This window comes from Natrix helvetica, assembly GCF_964273705.1.
Source record: "Natrix helvetica genome assembly, chromosome: Z".
Taxonomy (NCBI): Eukaryota; Metazoa; Chordata; class Lepidosauria; order Squamata; family Natricidae; genus Natrix; species Natrix helvetica.
The window spans coordinates 30,400,588-30,419,888 of NC_138554.1; the positions used below are offsets into that span (position 1 = coordinate 30,400,588).

The 19,301-nt window shown below is 42.7% G+C and overlaps 1 protein-coding gene across 2 annotated transcripts in view; it reads right to left on the minus strand.

The window, feature by feature from the left end:
* Window positions 1-19,301, minus strand: part of LIG1 (DNA ligase 1) — a 39,693-nt gene that overhangs the window by 11,184 nt on the left and 9,208 nt on the right. For both annotated transcript variants that reach the window (XM_081932463.1, XM_081932462.1), the window contains exons 6-18: window positions 18,117-18,221; window positions 17,419-17,574; window positions 14,876-14,996; window positions 5,151-5,249; window positions 4,437-4,493; window positions 4,172-4,344; window positions 3,798-3,964; window positions 3,251-3,327; window positions 2,573-2,664; window positions 1,629-1,728; window positions 702-787; window positions 189-304; window positions 7-102 (exon numbers count right to left, since the gene is read on the minus strand). In XM_081932463.1, the coding sequence (XP_081788589.1) occupies window positions 7-102; window positions 189-304; window positions 702-787; window positions 1,629-1,728; window positions 2,573-2,664; window positions 3,251-3,327; window positions 3,798-3,964; window positions 4,172-4,344; window positions 4,437-4,493; window positions 5,151-5,249; window positions 14,876-14,996; window positions 17,419-17,574; window positions 18,117-18,221 (1,445 nt within the window). The remainder of the gene's footprint in view (window positions 1-6; window positions 103-188; window positions 305-701; window positions 788-1,628; window positions 1,729-2,572; window positions 2,665-3,250; window positions 3,328-3,797; window positions 3,965-4,171; window positions 4,345-4,436; window positions 4,494-5,150; window positions 5,250-14,875; window positions 14,997-17,418; window positions 17,575-18,116; window positions 18,222-19,301) is intronic.

Genomic DNA, 19,301 nt, shown 5'->3' on the forward strand with positions numbered 1-19,301 from the left:
TCGTACCTTGGGAACACGGCTGACAATATCAGGGTACTTTGTTGTGTTGTTCTCTTGGTTTCGGCTATAAATATGTACTTCTCCATTCTCTAGAATGTGGATCTGCATGGAAAGTAAGAGTTAATGAACTACAAATGGAAAGGAGGAGAATAGGAATTCTCTTCTTCGTTCACACCAAACATTGTTACCTGTGCCCGCTCCCCATCATATTTATATTCACAAGTGAAGGCTGCTTCTTCAAAGCGTTTTAATACCTCCCCAATTCCTTTGGTTGGATGAGCCAGCATGGGCTTCAGGGGAATACCTGTTGGAGAAAATACACATAGCTGGGATTTGCAGTAAATGTTAACATCTGACTCAATGCATAGTAAAATCCAAGGGGACAGGTGAGAGCAAATGAGCAAACATACAAGGATTATAGAGAAGAAATTGATTACAGTACAATGTAGAATATTTATTTTTATTACATCCTTTTATTGACAATCTGTACTTTAAAAGGCAAACACAATCATAAGGAATAGAACTTGGTTTCTTTTTAAGATGAAAATGCATGGTTTTTGAAAACCTAAAGCAAACACCCAGCACTATATATATACATTCCAAAGCGTATAAAATTTTGGAGAGAAAGCGCTAGTTCTGTTTCAGGGATAGATTCTCAGTATATCAAGTGCCCTACTCCCACTAAGATAGTTTAAAAATACCTGGCGTGATCTTGCAGTACTGAGGCAAGCTCTCCACACCATGTTCCAAAAGGACAGGTACTATTATGTCATAATTTGGTAGTTCGCTGAAAACAAAGAAATTAAAATGACAGAGATCTGTGACTAGATCTTGGCTAGCTAAAATATATAAATTCCGTAATCCAAAGTCTGTAGTGATTTTTGATTGTTCAGTTTTAGATTGTTAAATCAGAAGTGATTCAAGCTAATATTTATTTAATATTTTGTAAGGCTCCATCACTTTTTTTTCCCTGGCACTTTCCTGCCTTTTCCAAAAGTTCTAGAAAGCTCAGTGAGAGAACATAAGCTATTACAGAGGGGGTAGGGGGGGAGGAATCTGACAGCATTCCAGCTATGTCAGGCTTAAACAACTGGATCCACACATGAAAAGTTTGTGTTGACTACTTTATTATGTTCTACTTATATCAGTAAAAGAATCTCCCAGAGTGTTTGCCTTCCCTTAGGAACAAACAGCTAAGGCATCATGGAATTCAGGAGGGGTTATGTTTAAGTCTTTTGTCGCTGCATAAAGATACAAGGCTAGTTCTACTTTTGATCTCCGCTCTTGCCTGGCAGAGTATTTCCTAGCAAATATGCAATCAATGCAAAAAAAAAAAAAAAGGAAAATGTATGTGTAAGTACATATGGACTGAATTAGACTGAAAACTACTTAGGAGGGCAAATAGGAGAGAAAGTGAAAGCATAATTGCACAGGTTTCCTTTCTTATCCATTCAAAAAAAGTTTCATTTACAAGTGAAAAAACAAAGAATGACATGATTGAAGCCAGATACACTTGGTAGAATTTATTGCTGTCTAGGACTTTACCTGTTGCAATTTATGAAAACAGAGAACTAGAGGCAATAGAAAGGCATTATGAATAATTTATTATTAATACAAATAATATTCACCAGAAGGCCTGCTTAACAATCAAGACCCTTTCGTCTAGCCAGGCTTTGCGTGCATCTGCAGATTTGCCCTTTGCAGCATCCAAAACATCTGGGGGAAATTCTAGAAGGGGAAGAATATATGCACATTAACTTACATATTAATGATTGGATTCCTTTAGCTAGGATGTGCACATTTTGAGTAAAAATACAGAATATCTCATTCGGACTGACCATTACTTCAAAGTAATGCAAAAAGGACTGGGAACTGTTGCTAAGTGGAGTGGTTATTACACACAAGGTCACACAACTGTGCTGAGTTATGATGTCAGTTCCATTTGAAGTCTTTAAATGAATCACCGCAGGTCATTAAGCATGTCACGTGATTATGACTTGATGCCTATTTCCTGACTGCTTGTCAGAAGCTAGCTGTGAAAGTTACAAACAGCAATTACATGACTGAAGGATGCTGCAACAGCTGTAACTTTGATGATCGATCATGAATCTTTCTTTATAGCACTGTCATAAATTCAAATGGTCAGTGAATGAGTGGCTGGTAAGTGAGGACTACCTATATACTAAATGCCGTGTACTTTTAGAAATAAAAGTACTATTTGAAATTTTTTAAAAAGTCTGAATATGCACTCCATCACCCTAAAATCATGTTGCAAATATGGCTAAATTTATTTGTTAATGATTAATTGTATTTTTGTTCTCTGACTCAAATCTTTAAATTCTGAATTATTTAGCAATAATAAAAATAGCTGATGTCTTCTAATTAATTCTGACTTCATACAGAATACAAACTTCCTGTCCTATGAATGATCCCAACTTCCTAGATGGTTCTATATATATTCAATTCTTTTGCACTAGAATGCTAATCAGGTATTCCCATGTATTGGGCAGAACTCCATACATTTCCCTTCAGCCAGCATCAGTGCTATTTCATGTTTGCAAACCAAACTCACTTTGTCCTGGGGGAGTGAGTGATGCTGCCTGGGCAAGAGCTGAGAGGACAGACTGCTCTGCTAATCCAATCCGTAACTTTCCTTCTAGTGACCTGCAATGCATAAAGAACTTTATTACAATACTGAAGAGGTTATGTTGATGGCTGAAGGAGAATTTTGTATCTGCACAGCTTTGTGTTTATTGGAATTAAGGACACTGAGAAATAGAATGCTAAGAGTTTGCCACAAACCAGTAAGTAAAGTAGAAGAAATAACTATTGTAATAGTGTTTAGGAAATCACTGGAGATAATGCAAACTAAATATCAAGCACATCATTTTAGCAATATAATGTGGATATATTGAAGTGACACAAGGAGAACTATTTTCCAAGGCACCTAAGGGTAGAACAAGAAGCAATGGGTGGAAACTAATCAAGGAGAGAAGCAACTTAGAACTGAGGAGAAATTTCCTGACAGTTAGAACAATTAATCAGTGGAACAGCTGGCCTCCAGAAGTTGTGAATGCCCCAACACTGGAAGTCTTTAAGAAGATGTTGGATAGCCATTTGCCTGAAACGGTATAGGGTTTCCTGCCTAGGCAGGGGGTTGGACTAGAAGACCTCCAAGGTCCCTTCCAACTCTACTATTGTATTGTATTGTATTGTATTGTAATTGTGCTACAAGTCTAATTGCACTTACCGAGCCACATAACGAGCCTCTGAATGGCGACAGGCAACAAACAAAGATTTGATAATGTCAATTTTCTTGTTCATAGACTGAGGAAAAAAGAAATGGAAATAGGTTTTGAGATGCATAGGGGTGGAAGAAAAGGAGGAAGGATAGCTAGGCATAGTAATTTTAAAAAATTTCATTCTATATAATAATAGCAATCTCACAAAAAAGGCTCTTACTATACATACATGATGAGACAGGACACTTCAGAAAATTGTTTTACCACCATCCAACTTTATTGACAAATAGGCATAAGAGTTAAAAATAAATTTCTCTGGATGATGCTTTCAGAAACTCTATCTTCTTCCATGCCAGTGTTCTATTAGACTGTTCTTTCAGAAGTGATAACATCAAATATTTGTGCCACATGAACATTAATGTTTATGTTAATATCAATTTTATTATTGGTTGGTTATATTACATTTAACCAACTGAACCCTTGCCATATCGCTAAATAAACTCAGCAGTCTGTGTTGTTAACAAAATTGTTAATATCTTCTCACTCATTACTTACAGAGCTTCCCACCATGTGACCAATTGCTTGCAGTTTGCCAAAGACAGCAGCAGCACCAAGTTTGGGTGGAGCAAACACAGTTCCTTGTGTTGTGCGACTGTTTTCAGCAACTACACCTAGATCTCCCTTCTCTGCTGCCTCTGCCTTGATTTGGTCCAGTTGCCGACCTAGAGAGAAGACAAGACCGTATAGTCATGATTTTTTTTTGAAAAAAAAATACTGAGTCACTAACTTATTAATTCTATAATCCTTCATCTTTTCCGGTAAGAACCAAAATGTTCTACTTTATAAGAAGAGCATACTAATGTTTGTTTTATTGGCAACTATTGCCTAATTTTACTTCTCCTAGGATGATTATAATTAGACAGACTCACCTGTGGCCTGGGCCAGAGCTTTCATGAGGATGGTTTTGCCAATGCCTAATTCTAGGCCCTCATATGCTGGGCCTAACTGATTGAGACAGAGGTAGACACAGGGGAGCAAGTCTTGTGGAGATAGGACAATTGCGGAACGAAAGAGGTTGCTTAGGGTCTCTATAATTTTCAACCTAGAAAGAGAGATGATGTATGATTTTTGAGGACAAGACTAAATGCTACAAATATCCTTACTTATTCTGTAATTTGTAGCAAGTCATCTTACCGGGCAGATTCTTCCTCAATATATTCAAAAGTACGAGCCACAGCCATGTATGGTATCCTGTCGAAAGAATTAGTATAACAGCAATATCAATGGAACGAAAGTGCATCATCCAGAAAGTAATAGAACAAAGTGAACTTTCTTCTCTTTGCATATACTTATATCCCCTGAATTTGCTAAAAAAACAGCAATCAGTGAAAAAGAATGCTAAAATCTTAAAAAATAATTCCTCTCTCTCAAAAATCAATACTAAATTTCATCTATTTTGTTCAATTGGACTTGCATATTGTGATAAGCTATGATTTTTAAAAATATTTTAACAGTTAAATAAGGTACCACTGGGTAGGCTCACACATATCATGCTAAGCCATAACAATTAATAATGCAGATCAAAATAACAAACTAGTGTTTTAGAAAAAATAGTAGCTTGATTATAATAGCTTGACTCTAAACAAAAAACAGTTTATATTAAAGAAGTGTTAGATGGTAACTATGATTGGAAGATGAGACACACACTTCACAGGCCTTAAATACCAATTCTTGGTTTAGGACATGAGATAATACAGTAATTTAACATGATTCTATAATGAAGCTTATTATGAGACTGACTGACATGAAAATAGAAAAGGAAATGTCCACTGGTGCTTGAATAATAAGATAACATTTTTAAAAGAAGCAATGTTTTGTAGCATAAAATGTAATATCAGTGGCACTTACTTTTGGCCAGAGCCCCAGCAAGCATCAAGAACAGGATGATAACTGCTCTTTGTAGGGTTGTACTCTGCAGGCTCAAGTGTAAGAAATGGCTTGAGAAAACTGTAAAAGCAACGGGATGGGGGTGGGTGGGAATACATAGTATGTAGTTATCCTACACAAAATGACTAACTCAAATTTCTTAAGATTTGGGCGCCACGGTAGCAAAGTGGTTAGAATGCAATATTGCAGGCTACCTCTGCCTATAGCCAGAAGTTTGATCCTGATTAGCTGAAGGTTGACTCAGTCTTCCATCCTCCTGAGGTCGGTAAAATTAGGTCCCAGATTACTACTGGTATTTCTAAATTTATCATCAGATTATGCAAAAGTATCCAAGCCTTTTTGTAACAAATCAGACACTGGGAAAAAGTGTCATGCGAAAGAAATAACTTCTGCATAATTTTTCATACTTTTTTGAGGCCTGGAGAATCATTGCAACTTTTTACAAATTGGTATTAAAGCTAATCCAAGTAGTTTTCAAATTCAATGCATTTTAGAAAATCAGATCAATAAAACTGCTAACCTTACCACTGATATGAAAATAAGATGATTGTAATAAGATATCCTCACATCAGTAAAATCAGGCAGAAAAAAATGTTTTAACTATGCATAAAAATCATGTATACCGCCTTTTCTCTACTTGTCATCAAGAACTGTAGACAATACAGTAAAAATAACATTGGAAAATTTAGAAAGGAAACTTCGGAGAACTGAGCTGCGTTTTTAATTTTTTTTTCTTTGCATAATATAAAATAATCTATAAAGGCGTGATGGTGGGCCTCAAGCAGAAGAAAATCTATGCATTCTTATTTTGCAGAAAGATACACTCAATGCAGTTCTAGTCTTATTTTCATTTTATCATTTTCTATACTAGAAATTGAATGTCTACAGTATAAAGTATAAATAGTCTTTATTTGACTATTTACATACAGATGCTTCTCTACTATAGATACTCCCTTCTACACATGGAGGATGACAACTGAAGGCAAGGCTAGTGTGTTTCTGTCATTTTGCACCATTCAATATTCAAAAGCATTTGCATATATTACTGTATTCTTAGAAAATGTAAAATAATATAATTCCCATATACCCTATTCAGTTATCTGGACAATAAATATTGTCACAATTTCAGGTAAATGTAATTATAATGACCCAGTGCTCTATCTTTAGCTGGAATACAGAATCCAGTGAGGTTAGAGCATTACTGGGAATCTAAACAATGCACAAATAATCAGGTTATATGAGAACGACTGTTGGCTTACCTGAACGGTCCTTCTATGTGCGCTACAGGAGAATTCAAGCATGGGTTAACTTTGTCCATTAGCCTAGAGATTGAGTTATGAAATTGTTGATCGCGCCTCCTCCGACTGGTAGAGTTCAGTTTTGTACGAAGGCTCAGCTGATCCAAGAGATGCAAATATGAAACAGGACTAGGAAGTCAAATGATGGTGTGGAATAACATTCAAAGGTAAGTCCCGATAGCCCCTGGACTGGACAGTGCCAAAGGTGGGGTTGGATTCTCCTGCAGCGCACATAGAAGGAACATTTAGGTAAGCCAATGGTCTTTCTCCTGTGTGCTGCTTGGAGAATCCAAGCATGCGACATGCCGAAGCAATGAATCTAAAGGGCGGGAGCTAGGCTGGTTCAGGATCCTAGAATTTGAAAGAACCCTTTGCAATACCCGCCACCCAAATGATACCTCCGCAGAGGCAAACACGTCCAGTTTATAATGTTTGACGAAGGGCGACAGTGATGACCAGGTTGCCGCCCTGCATATGTCCTCAACTGAGGCTTGTGTAGCCCAAGCCACCATGTGGCTGCACTCCGGGTGGAATTGGGAGTGATACACCTAGGAACCAGTCTGGACTGGCTTTCGTAAGCATGGGCAATACATGCTTTCAGCCAGTGTCTGATGGTGTTGGAGGACACCTTCTGGCCCATAGACGCTGGCTAAAAGGACACAAATAATGCTTCTGATTTCCTGAAGGAAGCTGTTTGTTTCACATAGCGACGGAACGCCCTGCAAATATCCAGATGGTTTCACTGTCTCTCTCACGGGTGCATGGGTCACAGACAGAAGTTCGGAAGAATAAGCTCCTGCGCTCGGAGGAACCATGAGTTGATCTTGGGAAGGAATGACAGACCCAGCCGGAGGACAATTCTGTCTGGATGGAATATACAGAGGTCGTTGCGTACTGACAGAGCGGCCAGCTCCGACACCCTCCTAGCCGATGTAATGGCTACAAGAAAAACTGTTTTAAGGGTCAACAATCTAAGGCTGATCGTGCAGATGGGCTCAAACGACGTTTTAGTGAGAGCTTGGAGCACTACAGCTAAATCCCATATGGAGTAATGATGAACCACAGGTGGTTTGAGATTTGAAGCCCGCTTGAGGAAAGTTCTCAACCTCGGGTGAGGAGCTAGGGTGTGGCCGTGCCCGCCCTCGAGTACCATCGGCAGCGCTGCAAGCTGGTGACCAAGAGTGCTGGGTGTTAGCCCTTTGTCCATACCCATCTGTAGAAATTCAAGTACCTGAGGATGGAAGCCGAGATGGGTTCTATGTGGGTACTGCGGCACCACCTGCAGAAGGCAAGCCAGGTAGCATTATAGATGCGTGTGGTGGATAGGCGCTTTGCCGCTTGAATAGTTTTTATGACCCTGTCTGAAAATTGTTGCTGAACTAAGATATCCCTTTCAAGTGCCACACGGCAAGTTGCATCCATTGGGGGTTCGGATGAATGAGGACCCCCTGGGAAAGGGGATATCTTGTTGTCACGGTTGGGAGATAGAGAGATTAGCGAGGTCGGTGTACCAGGGTCATCTTGGCCACATTGGTGCGACCAGCAGGACCTCTGCCTTCTCTGCCAGTAGTTTCTGAATGACGTGTGGAATGATTGGGAGAGGCGGAAAGGCATAGAGACCCGGTGGCCATGGACTGCGTAGCACATTGATGCCTTTCGCCCCTGGCACCTGGCAAAGAACCTCTGAAGCTGAGTGTTATGAGGCTGAGCAAACAGGTCCACTGTGGGATAGTTCATGAAACAGGGCCAGATGCAGGCGCCACTCTACATGATCTACTGTGCTCAGCCAGTCCGCCTGCACGTTCCTGGATCCCGAAATATGTTCCGCCTGAATCGACAATATGTGAAACTCTGCCCAGCGATGGGAGTCTCTCTGCTTCCAGCATTAGTGACTTGGAGTGAGTGCCAATGTTCCCTCTAAGGTGCGCAGCTGCGCACGTGGCAAGAAAACACCGCACAGTTTTCAACTGCCGTGCAGTGATTTCTACTGCCACAGGCTCTGGAAGCTGGGGAGATCCTTTGCAGGTGGCTAGAACTGGCCGCCCACAAAGGACCAACCCGGACAGTTGTGAAGCTGTCACCGGAATAACTGCCACCACCGGAATAACTGCTGCCACCTCCTCCTCCTCTAACAGCACTGCTGGATTTGCCGCCCAGTGCTGCGGCTGAGGTGAAGCCGCCAAAGCTCCAGCCGGCATCCCTGCGCGTGGCAGTGGCGCCTCCCGCTCTACTCGGAGCACCTGAGCTGAGCCCTGCGTCACCCCTGCCCCCTCCTCCTCTGCCATGCTTTTGAGGAGCCATGAGGCTGCGGGAGCCAGTAGGAAGGCGGCGGGGGGTGAGAGCAGGGAAAAAAAAGGCCTCATGGCTTCTCAAAAGCACAGCGGAGGAGGAGAGGGCAGGGGTAACATGGGGCTGAGCTCAGTTGCTCCGAACGGAGGGGGAGGCGCCGCTGCCACGGGTAGGGGCGCCAGCAGGAGCTTTGCCGGCTTCACCTCAGCCACAGCGCTGGGCAGCAAATGTGGTGGTGCTGTTGGAGGAGGAGGCAGCAGTTATTCTGGTGGTGGTGGGGGCTCATCGGCATCTTCAGCAGCAGCCCTGCCCACGATGAAGAAACCAAAGATGGAGCAGATCCATGCAGATGACGTTGCTGCAATACGACTGGAGGAGGAATTCTGGAAGTCCACAAGTCTTAAAGCTGTCAGGTTTGAAGACCCCTGCGTTTTTTTCCCCTAAAGGGTTAGGGGTGCAAGGGTCTTGTAACTTGACAGCTTTAAGACTTGTGTGCTTCAAATGCCAGAGTTTCTGAGCCAACATTTTGGTTGCTAAGCAGGAGCGTTGTTAAGTGATACTGATATTACATAACACTTTTAATTAAGCGGGTACCTTGAAGAAACATAATGAGTTTCAAATAATACTGATTTCGTTGTTGTCTGAGGTGACATCTGTGAAAAAAATTCAGGTGCTCAGGCATGAAAATGTGCCACTCAAACACTATACTTTTCTGCTCACATTGAAAAAAAATTAGAGGGAACATTGGTGAGTGTCCCTTTGGCGACTGACATAGGCTTTGGTGGCTTTATACTGTTCCGCAGTTCCTGCGCACTCCAGCGACCCTGTGCTACTCGGGACAGGGTGTGGGCTCCCCACTTGAACAGGCTGGCTTTGGTTGTGACTACGATGCGATCTGGTTCTTTGAATAGACACCTCCTGTGTAATTTGGAAGACTGCCACCAGAGGAATGACCGAGTCACTTTGGGTGGTAGCTATATTCTGATATGGTTGTGACTGGTGTGGGCTCTCTGGAATGGGAGCAGGAACCACTGGAGAACACGCACATGAAATCATGCCCAGGAAACAATGTCTATAGAAAAGATCATTTCCCCTAGGAGCTGGGAAAGAGTTGCCAATGGTAAAATCTCTGTAGTCGAACGTGACTCACCAGTGCCTGGATGCTGTTGTGGTGTTCCTGAGATAGAGCTACTTCACAGAGCTCAGAGTTGATGATTGTCCCAAGCTGCAGCAGACTGGTGGATGGATGTAAGTGGCTCTTTGGGAAATTTACGACGAATCCGTGAAGCTGAAGTGTGGCGATCATGGTCTGAAAATCTCGCCCTGCTTGGATCTGGGATGACGAAAGAATTAAGATGTCATCGAGATAGCAATTCACTCTGACTGGTAACGAGCGAAGGTACGCGGTGATAGCTGCCAGCAGCTTCGTGAAGTTTCGCAGGGCCGATGGTAGGCCAAACGGCAGGGCCCTCTACTGATAATGGCACCCTGCAATCTGGAACTGCAAGAACCTTCTGTGTGCCAGGTGTATAGGGATGTGGAGGTATGCTTCCTTGATGTCGATTGATGTCATCAGATCGCTCTCGCAAATGCAGACCAAGATGGTTTTGAATGACTGCATCTTGAAGCGTTGATATTTTAGGTGGAGATTGAGCCTTTTCAAATCTAAAATAGCTCTCCACCCTCCCAAGCTCTTGGGCACTAGGAATAATATTGAATAAAAGCTTAGCCTTTCCTGACCCTGGGGCACTACCTCTATGGCTTGTATGTCCAACAGGTGTTGGATCTCAGTGTCCATGAGACCCCCTTTCACCTGATACCTGGGAACAGGGTACCTGATGAATCGTCTTAGGGGAATGGAAAGGAATTCTAGTGTGAGTCCCAGCCTTAGTTTGAATGACCCATGTGTCTGAGGTGGTTTCTTCCCATTGGTGTGCGAAGGTTGTTAAGCAACTGCCAATAGGGCCATCCTCTTGGGAGTCATCTATACTGACGAAAGGGCCAGTTGGAGGTGCCACGAAATGGCAGTCGAGCCTGAGGTTGCTGTTGATTCTGCTGCCTGTTCCTATCCTGAGCTCCGGACCGCTCCTGAGATCGGTCATGCCCCTGCGTGTATGGTCTGGTGTAATTGGGGAGATATAGGGTTGGTGCAACCCCAGTGTCTGTGGCTCGAAAGGCGCCTAAAATAAGGCTGAGTCCTCCTGTTAGTGTGTCTGCTAGAGAAAGGAAGCACTTTATGCTTGTTCCTTGTCTCTATTAGAATAGGATCCAATGCGTCACCAGAGTCCCACCCTTAAAGGGTGCAGAGGCTAAGCACCATTTGAAGTGCATATCTGCCTGCCAATGGCGAAGCCATAGGAGGTGACATAACGTGACATTAGATGCTACCGCTCGGGAAGCAAATTTTGCTGCATTGAGGGTAGCATCGGAGGTAAATTTAACTGCTGCAACCAGATTATTTATGTCCTGGTGCAAGCGCATATCCTCTGGCACTATCCTTGCTTGCAGCTGCCTAAACCACACAAGAGATGTTCTATTGAAAAATTAAGCTGCAGTAGCAGCCCTCAACGCCCAGGGGGTCGCCTGGTGTGTCTTGCGCAACATTAGTTCTCCTTTACAGTCCTCCGCCTTAAGCCCATCTGCCACCTCTGAAGGCACGTCAGGGCAGTGAAAGCCAGGGCTGCTATAGGAGGCTCCACGATGGGGAATTATAGAATTCCTTCCAAATCTGGGCCGGAACTATAAAGTTACCTATCGCTGTTGCTAGGAGGAGGAACAGCAGCTGGTTGTGTCCACTGATGCTGGATAACATCTAAAAATAGTTTTGGGGCCAGGATTACATCTTGTTCTGGAACCTGTTCCGAAAACAGACGTTCCGTAAGATCTAGACCCGTGATGGCGAACCTGTGGCACATGTGCACACCGAGCCATTTGTCAGGGCATGAGAGGCATATCCCTGGCAGCACACATGCTGACTTCGGCTTTCTTTTGAGGCCATTTTTTGGGAAAGGACTTCCGGTTTGCTCATAGGATCGTTTATTTTTACCCTCAGGAAAGCCTCCTGAATGCTCCGGAGGGCTAAAACTGGCCCTACGAGCAAACCAGAACTACGGGGGTCTCCGGGGGAGGCTGTTTTCACCCTTCCCCGGCTCCTATAAAGCCTCTGGAGCCTGGGGAGGGCAAAAAAAGCATGCCAAAAATGGGCGGGGGGAACGCTAGTCGTGTGCACATATGCACTGGGGTTGTGCGTGCAGCATTATGGGTGTGGCATGCCCGCGCACGATTCCCGAGCTCCCCCGCTTTGGGTACGTGAGCCAAAAAAAGGTTTGCCATCTGTGGTCTAGACCAACTGAGGTGCTGGCTTGAATGCTAGTGTCCCCCATATTGCCGTGGTCTTGACTTTATATAATAAGGGCTTCAATAATGCAGGCCTAAACAACCCGGAAAACACGATCTTGTCCTGAACTAGGCACTCATCATCTGAAAGTTCTTGATCCCCTATATCAGTGATGGCGAACCTTTTTTGGCTCGCGTGCCACAAGTTGGGGGAGCGCAGGGGGGTCGAGTGCGGGCGTGCCGCACCCATAATGCAATGGGCGACCCCCCCAGTGCGCATGCGCACACAACACACAACCCCCCCATTTTTACATGCTTTTTTTGCCCTCCCCAGGCTCCAGGGGCTTCATAGGAGCCTGGGGAGGGCGAAAAGAGCCTCACCCGACCCCCCGGAGGCTTCAGGGACCGTCCGGAGGCTTCCCTGACTTCCGGGTTGCTCGGAGGGTCGTTTTAAGCGCTCCGAAGGCGTCAGGGAAGCCTCTGGACGGTCCCTGAAGCCTTCGGAACACTTAAAATGACCCTCCAACCAACCCGGAAGTCACTTCCGGATTGCTCGGAGGGTGGTTTTAAGCGTTCCAAAGGCTTCAGGGACGGTCCCTGAAGCCTCCGGGGGGACAGGGGAAGCTCTTTTCACCCTCCCCATGCTCCTATAAAGCCTCTGGAGCCTGGGGAAGGTGAAAAATAGCTTTTAAAAAGGTGAACTTTTTGTCAGGGCTTCGCGTGCCATAGGTTCACCATCACTGCCCTATATCTTCGTCCTCATCTACCACCGAAACTTCACTATGAAATGAAGGAAGGGGAGAAGGGGGATCCAACTGAGAAGTAGATAAGGGCCTGGATAAGTAGAATGTCAAGGAGGTTGCCCCCTACTTTACAGCTCGACATCTACTCCTTGTGATATGGCTGTTGAGATTATATCCTTTATCTCAGGGGAGAGACTAAAAGGTAGGCCTTCCTCGGGTCTCAGCCCTGCTGCCATGGGGTAGAATGTGGCAACTGGCACTGAATGCTTAGATGCAGACACCAGAGCCAGGCCAATTTCAGGCAGCCCAAGAGGAGATTGGAGCCTCAATCTCATATCTTCTTGCGACAGTCCCTGTGGAATGGGGTATCGGGAGACCAACTCTGGGTCCCTGCCAAGGTAATAAGAGACCCAGGCGGAGAAAGAGATGAAAGCCTTTCCGCTGTTAGGGTTGGTGATGACCTGCTAGCTGTTGCAGTAACCAAAGGCTTGGATAAATGCGTCTCTTTTTGCTTATGCTTGGAGGCCCTGTCTGCAGCCACGGATGAGATGTCTGCCCGGGCTCTATTACAGGTGGTCTTAGTAGTGAACCTCCCCACCCTAGCACTGGCCTTGGCGGGTTCTGGCTGTGGCAAGGGAGATGACTCTGCCCCAGTGCTACTATCAGAGATAGAGCAGTCTGCCATTATCTTGGCCTTATGGTGAAGGGAAAGCCCAATTGGTAGACCCAAAGCTCATGACTATGGGCCCGATTTAAGAGGGGGATGGATCACTACTGTTTGTCACTTTCAACAGCACCAAAGAGCAAACTGTAAAGGAGTTGTCGCTATGTGTTACCGGAGCAAGATTGCACGCGACCACACTGCTGCAGACCTCGTGCGCAATGGCAGTGAATCTCCCAAACCACATAATTAACGGCTGTTATGACGTCTTCAGGCTTTCACCATGAAAGCCAAGCCGCTCCTTCTTCAGCAAGGAAAGATGGCATGAAATTTAAAAGTTGCCTCCAAGATGGCTGACTGCCCTGGTGAGCGAAAGCAAAAGTGACCACCCGCAATGGCAGCGGCGGGTCGACGTGTGCCACTAAGGCAACCTGATCACTTATTTCTCAGCAAGTCGCGCATGCAGATGCCGAATGTGAGAGTGGCGAACTGACTCTCAACCACGGCAGACAAACAGGCGAGGAACCGCCCCATGGCTCCACTCGCTGGGCAAGAATTCGCAACCTTAATTTATTCTTGCAGAAAATAAACAGCGCCCAGTTTCCTCCGCAAGGTATGTGAGCACCTGAATTAATACGGGCGGCTGCCCGTCGGAATGGGAAGCTACCCCACTCTGCTGCAGACCAGGGAAAAAAGTCCCTCAAACCGAAAGATAATAAATGCTAGTCAACAGAAATAATGCTAAAAATTACAATTAAGATATTATGAGTTAAAATATTCTCTACTGTCCTAGAGAAAATATTTATGTTTCTTCAGGGTGGACTGAGTTAAAAAACTGAACTCTACCAGTCAAGAGGAGGTGTGGTCAACAATTTCATAACTCAGTCTCTAGGCTAATGGACAAAGTTAACCCATGCTTGGATTCTCTAAGCAGCACACAGGAGAATGAAAACTGTTGAAGAAAAAACTTCACAAGTTTTATTTTCATACTTTTTGAGCAGTTTCTGTGTATGTTTAGAGCTACCAGACCTAAACAATAAAAACCCAGTTGAAAAGATATTTAGATAACTATTGTAATTGTATTTATAAATAATAAATATATATTAATCATTTTCATAGTAAATATTTATGAATAAAATATTTTATACTTTGTTCTCTCTTTGTGACATTAACACTCACATTGGTTTTCCTTGAAATAACTTTCTGATTTAGTAAGAATTGTTAAATCATTTCTGGACAAAAGGCATGAAGTATTGTGATCTTCTGCTTACTACTTGACCTTATCCTTTGGAATACTGATGTATCATTAAGATAAATATGAGACAGAGCCCTCTTGGAAAAAACACACCAATCACTTACTTGTTAGCCATGCTGTTGCACTCATCATTACTAATTTTATTAAGACACTTTGGTACTGATATGTTTGCTGATACTACAGGTGCTTGCTTCTTTTCTATTTTCACAGAACATTTTTTGGGAGCTGAAAATGAAAACATAACAAAAGACATTCCAAACTAGTTAGTCCTTGTCTTAAGACAATTGATTTACCAACTATTTGAAGTTATGACAGTGTTTAAAAGTGTCCTGCAACCAATCCTTACATTTACAATGTTTGCAGTGTCCTGTGATAATGTAATTGCCACCTGCAACTTTCCCAGCCAGCTTCCAACAAGCAAAGTCAATGGGGAAGCTGGCTGGGAAGGTTGTAAGCCAGTCAACCTTCTTGCTGCAATCAGATTATGATTGCAGCAAGAAAGGTCATAAATTAGATATAATCATGTGATGCCACATTTAATGACTGCACTGCTTAATGATAACTTTTCTGGTCCCTACTGTAGTCTTAAGTCAGGTATAAAACAAAATCAAAGCCAATAAACAAAATCTGTTATTAGCCAAAAAAGTAATCTCCCTGCTAAAATTATCAAAAGAGGTGAGAATTATGATAATGGAATGCTGATTTGTAGGCATATTTCCTCTTTACAGGTAGTCCTTGACTTATGACTATTCAATTAACAATGGTTTGAAGTTATGATGGCCTCAGAACAAGCGACTTAAATACGATGTGATTGCAATTCAGATGCTTGGCAAGTGGCTTCTATTTACGATGACTGAAGCTTCTTGTGGTCATGTGATTAGCATTTGCAACTTTCCCAGTTGGCTTCAACAAGAAAATTCAATTGGGGAAACTGCATTTACTCTTCATGTGATTCACTTAATGATCATTTGCTTAAAGTCAACAGTGATTCACGTTAACAACTACAGTAAAAATCAGGTCCAGTCACATGATAATGTACTTAACAACCACATCACTTTTGATAGCAATTGAAATTCAGGCCCCAATTGTGGTTGTAAGTCAGGGACTATTTATATCCATGATGGTGAATCTATGGCATGTGTAAAGCACTGTAAAGCATCTATGGCTGTAAAGCAATATATCAGTCTAAGTGCTATTGCTATTCTCATCAGTCACCACTTGTTTAGACCCTTAGAGGAAGTATATGACATGACTTTTTCTCTTAATATAACACTTTGATTATATTATACTTCTTTTCTTATAAACAAGTACCGTATTTTTCAGAGTATAAGAAGTACCAGAATATAAGATGCACCAAGATTTAGAAGAGGCAAATTAAAAGTTTTTGCACTCTGCAGACCTCCCAAAAATGTTTTTTTTTAAAAGGCCTGCATAGCCTTTAAGAGGCTTATAGAGTACTCCTGGGAGCTGGGGGGTGGGGTGGAGAATTGAGCAAAAAACGGCCAGTTTTTTGTTCATTTCTGCCTTTTCCAGCCCCCAGAAGCACTCTGAAAGCCTCCTAACGATTATGCACAGCCATTTTGGTGAAGGGGCGGGGTTTCTGGAGGCAAAAAAAAGGCTATATTCTAATGATGGTTAACCTATGGCATGCATGCCACAGGTGGCACGCGGAGCCATTTGTCAGGGCACGCGAGGCGCTGCCCTGTCAGCTGAGTTCACCCTTTTTTAAAGCCATGTTTCGTCCTCCCCAGGCTCCAGAGGCTTTATAGGCGCCTGGGGAGGGCGAAAAGAGCCTACCCCGCCCCGGAGGCCCTCCAGAGGCTTCATGAGCTTCCCTGAAGCTTCTGGAGTGCAAAAAAACGGCCCTATGGGCAAACCGGAAGTTCAGGAACGGACTTCCTGCTTGCTCAGAGGGTCGTTTTGACTGCTCCGCAGGCTTCAGGGAAACCTCTTGAAGGTCCCTGAAGCCTTCGGAGTGCTTAAAACAACCCTCCGAGCAAACCGGAAGTGACTTCCAGTTTGCTTGGAGTGTCGTTTTGAGCGCTCTGAAGGCTTCAGGGAAGCCTCTTGAAGGTCCCTGAAGCTTTTGGAGCGCTTAAAACAACTTTAATCACTTCTGGTTTGCTCATAGGGTCATTTTGACTGCTTCGGGGGCTTCAGGGAAGCCTCCTGAAGGTCCCTGAAGCCTCCGGGGGGGGTTGTTTTTGCCCTCCCCATGCTCCTATGCCTCTGGAACCTGGGGAGGGCGAAAAAAGCATGCAAAAATGGGGGGAGGTCGCGACTGTACTGCGCACATGTGCACTGGGGGGGGTGTCGCGCATTGCATTATGGGTGCAGCATGTCTGCACACGACCCCCCCTGCGCTCCCCCCACTTATGGCACGGGAGCCAAAAAAGGTTTGTCATCGCTGCTATATTCAGTGTATAAGACACACCCAGATTTTCAGCCTCTTTTTTGAGGGAAAAAGGTGCATCTTATACTCTGAATAATACGATACTTTCTCCTTCTGCACTCTTAAATTTAAAAAAATTGGAGACAGGTTTATGGAATTCTTTTCTTAAAAAAGGAATCACCTCAAATAATTGATAACGTTGGCTATTTCATTGGTCTTACTCCATGCAGAAATGGTGGTATATTTCAAACTTACCAAAAAAACTAGAAATTGACTTGCTGGATGCCTTAGAGGAATCTGGGATTTCTTTTTCCTTTGCATTTTTGTCTGTTTTATGCTCCACCAATGTTGCATTCTCACTTTTAACATCTTCCACTTTTATCAGTTTCTCATTGGTTTTATCTTTAGAATCTGTTTATGAAGTAGAAATCAAATGTTCAACATTATCTGTAGAAAATTCAACTAAGTTTGCTTAGATTTGCTTTTTGATACCCAAGATAGTTGCAGCCTGCTTCTGTGAAATAAACATTTAGAAAACAAACATGAATTTGAAAAGCCTACAGAAGATCTGAAGATAGGGCAAATTCATGTAAGCATTGACAAACATGACTGGACACTACAGTGTATTATATTTTATGAAAAATATGTTGCAAACTAAAACTGTGGACCTAATTTTGAATATATAAAAAGGCATGGTAGTTTTAGTGACTGAGTCGAACATATTATTCTCTGTGTAAACTATATTTACACAGAAATACTGTAATTCAGAGAAACTTTATTCCTTAAAAAAAATCCAGGAGAAAAGTTACATCAAATATTTTAGACCAGCTTTCTTACTGTCTGATAGCCACACTTTCATTCAAGATGACTCAATAGCCAGTCATTGAGTCATCCCCTTTTGATTCTCTCATATTAATCACTCTCTTCTAATAACCAGACAATAAGGTGCTCACCAACTCCAACAAGGTCTTCCTTCCATCTTTTACTACTGCGGTTTTCATGAGAATAACAGCTATTGTCATCTTCCTCTGCTTTACGTTTAGAAAGCTGCTTGCGGGCTAAAGGTAGAATAAATTTCATCTGCAATTAAACTGTCACAACTTTTCCCAACAGTTAGAAAACGTTTGCTGCCCTTGAAGCAAATAACAGATCAGAGACTTGATATGCTGTATTTAATTCATGTCAAGAATCCTGCCTATATAATTTTTTGACCAAAAAGCTGTCTTAAAGCAAAAAAGATTTACAAAAATGGTAAGATACAGATCAAGAAAATAGTTAAATGTTAAAGGATGTCTACAGAACACCACACAAAACCTCATTATTCTAGATGGAGAGTGTGAATTTCCTCTGCTTTTCTGATCTTCCTCAAAGTTCTCCTTTCCAAAACTCAATGCAAATGTTTCTATAGCAAAAACAGGGAGTTGGAAGCAGGGAAGTAGGCCTCAATTCTGGATTGGGCTTTGTGTAACATGTTGAGTATATAATTAGAAAACTGACCAAGGCAATGTTATCCTAATTTATTCAAAGATTGAAGTAATAGGAAAGGAATAATGCCTGATGACGCTGCTAGTACTGTAGTTTCTGAGGGCTACAAAAGAAAATTAGCAGATATTACTAAATGGTAGATTTTATCAATGTTGGGGTACAATTAACATTCAAATGACAATGACAACTTTCCACATTTCTAAAAATTCAAAGAACATTTCGCCATTATACTTAATAGATTAATTGCTAATTGAGGACTGGCACTGCTTGTTGACATTTCTAATACACCAAACATGATGAAATGAGGGGCCTATAATAAATGTCTATCAAAATCAAATTGAGCCAAACTGCTTTGATGGATCAGTAATTAAGGTTCCATTCACCTGTTTCGGCTGGCTGGCCTGGCATAATTTCAACGCCTATCTCCTAGCATTTATATTTTACTGGTTTTTAAGGGTATTATTCTATGGTCTTAATTTTATTGGGTATTGGGATCTTAATGTCTGTTTATTTTAATTATTTATTAGCAATACAGTCCTGCACATCTTTTATCCTCCTCTTATGCATCTATCCATTTTATATTTGTATATATATATTTTCCATGTAGTAATTTTAATTGTTTTAATTTGTTTTTTGACATGGACTGTACACCG